We start from the raw sequence: 6,697 nt of genomic DNA, 5'->3' as shown, positions 1-6,697 counted from the left end.
TTCTATTTGAGCGAGAATAAACACTCTACAGAACTGTATATTCTAATTTTACATTCCGATTTTATATTTTCCTTTCCCAATTATAGAAATGTATATATTTTTTTAGCGAGAGCAAACTCAATTCTACTCAGTTTTCATAACAAAAACTGACAAGAAACATTTCTATCAATAGAGTTTTATTATTTAATTCTCAGCTGCTTCAGATCATGTTCTATCATTTCTGGACTGTCATGGACTCAGAATCAAAGTGTGGAGGATTTCTAATGGTCATTTATTTATCTTGGCTGATCTACTGCCATTCATTTCAAATACTGGAAACTTTTGAAATGAATTCAGATCTAGGTACTCAGTGGCTCACCGTGCAAACAGACCCAACAAGGAACAACCTTTGAAATAGTAAAACATTTAATTGTGATGGAAACACTGATGATGATGATGATGATGATGATGATGATGATGATGATGATGATGATGATGATGAAAGTACCAAGCTTACTCCCACAAAATGATGCTCACGTCATCATACTCTCAGCAATTATTAATCTAGAAAAATATTCAGTAAGACAAAAGATAAAATTTTTTTATATAGTACAGAAAGTTTAAAACCAAAATTAGAGCTTATAGCTAGGGAAGCAGACAATTTAAAACTCAACCCGAACAAGAAGTACTAAAAGTACATGTATACACTAACAAAGGTACCCAAACATTTCTTCAGGTCATTGAATATACCTTCACTTCTAGTATCTACTGGAGAGTCTCAGAAGACTTCAGTAAAATGAGAGGTATTGCCAGGATAGAAAACCTGGTTTATCGCCACAAAGATGAAAAATTGTTACAGGTCTTTCATCAAAACAAGAGTCCTCTAGTACAGAAGGGTCTCTACTTTGCAAGGATCCATATGGACTTTCTGCAGGCCTATTGTACCCCAAGTTCACCTCAGATTTCCATTTCTCCAATTTGGCAAAGAGTTGATACTAGCACAAGTTCCAGAGAGTGGCTCAGACCAAACAGTACACATCTGGAAATAGAAGAGGATCTCATTGAGAAAGACCGTCATTCAAGGGGGAAAAAATCCCCCCAAACTACAGGTATTTAATATACATAATAAATATGAAAAATAGATCTCACTGCTATATACTATGCTATGCTATAGCTGCAAATCAATTGGGTACTTGCAAATACTGATGTAGATATGGAATTAAACTTCATAATATTTAGGCAGATATTTTGATATAGAGCACTATGTATGGATCAGAAGACCTAGGTGGAAATGCTAGTTCTGTCATTGACTGTGACCTTGGAAAAGTCATCTAACTTCTCTGGGCCTTGACCTCATTTGTTAAATGAGAAGTTGGAAGGGAACTGGATGGCCTCACTAGGTTCTTTCTAGCTATATATGTAGGAACCTACATGTTTTATAATGATTACATATAGAACGTATTGTATAGGGTGAAATCCATTAGGTTGATAGGGTTATCTTATTTTGATTTTGGGATTATACACTGGATGATGACACCTAATAAATATAATTTCTGAATTAGGAGGCCAAATGGATGAAGTGCTTATTGATGTGATAAGCTTGTTGATCAATCAATAACCCATCAATAAGGGGAACTATCAGCAGACTACTTTCAGAGAAACTCATAAGAGATCTATCAAAGTCAAAATAAAGGGTCTGTGAGGCACATTTAACTAACAAATCTTTCCTAGTAGATCTGTAGGAGAAGCAGAAAGGATTGGATAAGTGGTCTCACAAAGGTAGCATCAGTACTTTTCTGATGACTTCATTATTGTCCTACGCTAATGGACCCATGCTAGTGGACCACAAGCCTGATTATTATAGATAGTATGAAAATATATTGGATGAGCTGATGATTTAGGAGACAAACTTTATCCAGGACCAAAGTAGGATTAAGAGAAATTAGGCCCAGAAAACCTATGAAATGTCAAAGCAAAACTTAGCAGAATACAAGTTAAAATAAAAATCACCACACACGTCCTCTGAAAGTACAGTTCATTTTTTAGTTTTTGAAGAAAAGTACTCATTTGTTGTATAATGATCATTTGTGGATGTAATTTGTGTATTTAGGGAAGAAGCAAAGGTTTGTAAGTCCAGGCAGACTGACAATAGAAGAGCTAGAGCAAAAACAAAAACAAAAAGACCACTCCTCAGATACCCCTACCATGGGAATCCATACTAATGGGAATAAGGGATAGAGATAAAGGGTGGACTTTTTTTTTTTGCAATTGGGGTTAAGTGACTTGGCCAGGGTCATACTACTAGTAAGGATCAAGAGGCCGAATTTGAACTCAGGTCCTCCTGACTTCAGGGCCTGTGCTCTATACACTTCACTGTCCCTAAGGGTAGACTTTGGAAAGCAGTACAACAACCTTCATAGCCACCAGTATGTCAGGCATATACTGACTAACCATCCTAAGCTTTAACAGTTCCACAAATTTCCATAAATATTTTTCTCTTGTTCGCAAAGCTCTTTTGTTCACAGAACTTTTTCTCATAACCACTGAGAGAGTTTCCCAAGGGAAAGAACATTCCAATTACCCTGAACATAAAAATTACTCTTTCCCACATATATCTTCAGCCTAATTTTTGACATTATCCAATACATAGCCATGGTACCATGTCACCTTGTCCACAAATAAAGCTATAATTAGTGGTACAGCCCAATTAATGCTGTGGATTCTTGTGGTGGTCATTATCCTAGCCTCCAGCTTCCTACTATTTTAATCACCATACCAATAACCTCCATTGTACTGGCAACAGAAAACACTAGTTTAACTCCCTACTCCAGGCCCTTTATTTAGTTGCCTTGCAATAGGCCAAAGGAAGACTTCACCTCGAGGTGGTAATTCCCTTTAGCACCTTGAAACAGTGCTAACAAAGTCAGACGATTGTTTCTGTTCATTCCACAAGAATCAGAACCAATGAGATAGTCCCACCTTATCAGTCCTCTTCCACCTAGGGCCAAGGATGATGGCTGCAGTCATCAGAGCACTGTACTCACTAACTATAGGAAATCTGATTTTCACCTGTTTATGTCTATCCTTGCAATAAATCTTCCACAACTATCTCATGTAATTATTTCCTGCACTATGTGATTTCAGCCCAAACACTGATTGGATCACCCAAAGGCTAATATACGGAGGTGTGAGAAAACTTGGTGTAGCAGCTTTAGATAAATACTCCTTAGGCTAATGGGGAAAAGAAAGACTATGACAAAGGGAAATGTCAGGTAATTAACAGAAATACCATAAATTAATGAAAATTTAGAATGCTTAGCATTTTTAAAACTACCTAGAAAAATATGAATGATCAAAAAAAAGCACTAAGTGCTTTGCATATGCTAAGTGCAAGGGACATGGCAGCTAGGTGATGCAATGGATAAAGGGTCAGGCCTAGAGTCAGGAAAACTTTCTGAGAAAATCTTCTGAGTTCAAATCTGGCCTCAGACACTGACTAGCTGCATGACCCTGGGCAAGTCACTTAATCCCTGTTTACCTCAGTTCCCTCATCTGCAAAATGAGCTGGAAAAGGAAATGGCAAACCACTCCAGTATCCTTGCTGAAAAAACCCCAAATGGGGTCACAAAGAGTCAGACATGACTGAAACAAATGAACAACAATAAAAACAAGGGACATAAATGCAGGCCAGGGAGAAGTGTTTTAGTTTAGATTCTAGGGATTTGCTCTGTGAAGTTTGGATTTGAAGGGCCGCACTTGAGGACCTAGAGGGCCACAAGCTCCCCACCCCTGGTTTAGAAAATAACAGGGATAGTGATCGAAGAGTAGATTGATATACCCTAAGTAGCAATTACAGTATTATTTGATGTTTCAGAGCTGGAAAGATGTGGGTTGGGAATGGAGGAAAGAAACATGTGGAAGCAAGAAAGATAACTAGAAGATGGTTATGGTTGGATAGTGGACTATGTGAAGCACTAACCAATTAGGCCTGTACAAAGGGTAATGTCCTTTAGGATACGCTTTCTGGTATGGCAGGGCACATGTTGGTTGAAAAGATGACTGGGTTGCAAAGCTATAATCAGTTCTGTAAATATTAATTTAAAAACAAATTTATTTGCATTGTTCAGTGTATTGATTTATAAAGGCAATAATAAACATAATTGGGCAAAACAAATAGTGGAAAGCCATTTATTAAATAATTCTAAGGACATTTAGTCTCATCACTGTCACTGCTTGAACTATTACTATCATCATAAATAGAAGTGTTTCTAATGGAAGATGCCATCATGTCTACAATCTCTTTTTTAGGATTTTCTTCCAAGTCTGTTTGTATGGCTCCAACTTCTGCTAGTTTCCATTCAAGTTCTGTAATAAGAAATGGAACAATATTACTAAATCAACAAGTGTGTATTGACCTAGAAGAAAATTCAGGAAGATGAAAAGGTAAAAATATTTACATGGTACAGAAAGTTCAAAATTAAAGTTGGAGCTTATAGTTAAAGAAGGCACAATTTTAAATTCAACTGGAAAAAAGCATGAAAAGCAAATGGATTTACTATAAAATGAAGGTACCCAAACTTTCTGGATTTATTTTTTTTAGACAGTCCTGATTTCAAGGGGTGGGGGGAATATTATACTTTTATTAAGGCTTTACATGAAGCATATTCTTTTCCAGACAATGTGTCTTGGTTATGGGAGTGACAGCCACTATAAATAAACTATATTCTGACCTTTGTCAGAACAGACCAGGCAGAAGTTTCTGTCTCATGCATAGAATCTTGAGTTGTTGAGGCTGACACAGTGTTCAGTCTTGAGGGCCTTGCTCTAATTAGAACGTGGGCTGTTTCCCCACCTAGTCTCCCTTGGGAACATAAGAATCTGGTTTATGTCTCTCAAAAAGCCAAAAAAAAGCATTATTTATTTAAGGTAGTGTTGAACACAGAAAAGATTCTTATAAGCGCCCTTAGCCAAACAATAGAGAATCTCTTTCAAGGAGGTCCATTCCTCTCCACACAGTCTTAGGAAACTCATAGGCCCATTCAGTAAAGTGCCTGCTTCATAGGACACAGTGGATCCCAAGGCTGATGCAGTATTCTTGGGGTGGACTTCTTCTTCCATATAGGTAGGGGAGAGGAAGATGGTTTCCTCACTTCATCTTCCTTATTCTCTCAGCCTAATTCCAGAAGTTTACATGGCTCCCTCACACTAGTTTGCATCCAACCTCACTTCCAGGTGTCAACGTTGAGTGTTAAGAGACATTTCCAAACCATTTTTAGAATGAGCATTTCCAAAAAAGTCAAATCTACAGAGTAACTTAAAATACAGGAATTCCAAATGGTTAACAAAAAGTGAGTCCTTAATACTCTCTTGCAGGAAAAAGGAAAGCCTTGTGATATGTCAGAAGATGCAAAACTTTCCATGCTAAAAAGCCTAAAAACAAGTATAAAAAAAGCAACACATAACCACAATGGTATAAATAAAAAAACAAAACCACTTTTCCATGGTAATTTCTGTGATGCTAGACCCCAACAGTCCAGTTTTTCCTTCATATTGAGCAGAATTGTAAGTAAGTTATAATACATGGAACATTTAAGCTGAAATAAGCAGAGGAATCCAATATTCAGTTGCCTGGGAATGGCTGGACTGAATAATTTCGTCAACATAATATCAGAGTACAAAATAATATATTTTAAAAGTATGACTGAATGACCTTGATTTTGACCTGCTAAGACTATATAATATTAGGCTGCTTCTCTCTCATAAAGTCAGGGAATGGTAAGGACCAGGCTAGGACTTATCAGAATGCAGAAAAGTACCATGGTGAAGGTATAGAATCTATTTCCTTCTAGAGTAAGAAGCTTAGATTTTTCCAGAAAAGTCTGGATGCTGCCGAAGGAGGTACAATTCTTTGATCTGGAGGCCGCAACTGACAGTCTGTAACACAAGGGCAGCCTCTCAACCAATTCTCTTGATTTTTCTCCCCCCAATCATATGGTAGAGACACTCTTTCTTTCTTTGTCTCTCTTCACCTTCTGCCTGGGATTGATATCAGAAAGTGATGAGAGATGATGCTGGAGAAGGGTGTACTCAAGATCAGATAAGTAAAGATCCCAAGCCCAGAGTTTATGCTTCTTCACCTAAATGAAGGCACTACTGGAGCCTATTTCTATCTATTGGGTTCTCTTTTGCAAGTTTAAAGGTGAGCAGCCATGAAGAATAAAACAAACTCAAACTGTTCATTTCCTAGAATACTTAGGTTCAAAATTGCTTCTGTGGTTTTTGGGAGATTTCCTGGGTTCAGGAAATCAGGAAATTATTCATTGCTTTATTGTTACTATTTATACACACTTATTAATTCTTTTTAAGAGTAAATGCTACATGCAATATTCAAACATATTTGTCTACTTCTGTGGAGAATTAATTCCATTATAGCAAGGCCATGTGACTAGGGCTCACTGAAATATCATAAGTTCAAAAAAAAGGAAAAAAGGTTTGGTCAAGTAGACTGGGCCGCAGAATAGATTTCTAGACAAATCCACAAATCCATGCACATTTTGAACTAGTGTTGGCTTAAAGAGGCTGATCTGAGCCCCACAGAAAGCTCTGCACCCATTAAACACTTCTACCCATTGGAATGGATGTGCAAAACCTCTAGGTTAGGCAAGAAGCACTTATTAAGTACTTACTATGTGCCAGGCACTGTGTTAAGTGCTAGGGA

General features: G+C 37.3%; 1 protein-coding gene across 1 annotated transcript in view; it reads right to left on the bottom strand.

The window, feature by feature from the left end:
* Nucleotides 1-4,110: 4,110 nt before the first annotated feature.
* Nucleotides 4,111-6,697, bottom strand: part of PDCL2 (phosducin like 2) — a 33,816-nt gene continuing 31,229 nt past the window's right edge. Inside the window, exon 6 of the mRNA XM_020975341.2 lies at nt 4,111-4,344. Within this exon, the coding sequence (XP_020831000.1) occupies nt 4,181-4,344 (164 nt within the window). The 3' untranslated portion in view covers nt 4,111-4,180. The remainder of the gene's footprint in view (nt 4,345-6,697) is intronic.

The sequence above is a fragment of the Phascolarctos cinereus genome, unplaced genomic scaffold (genome assembly GCF_003287225.1).
Source record: "Phascolarctos cinereus isolate Bilbo 61053 unplaced genomic scaffold, phaCin_HiC Scaffold_9;HRSCAF=440, whole genome shotgun sequence".
In the NCBI taxonomy this organism is placed as follows: Eukaryota; Metazoa; Chordata; class Mammalia; order Diprotodontia; family Phascolarctidae; genus Phascolarctos; species Phascolarctos cinereus.
Note: the sequence above shows the minus strand (reverse complement) of the source record. Positions and strands in the feature narration are given on the sequence as shown.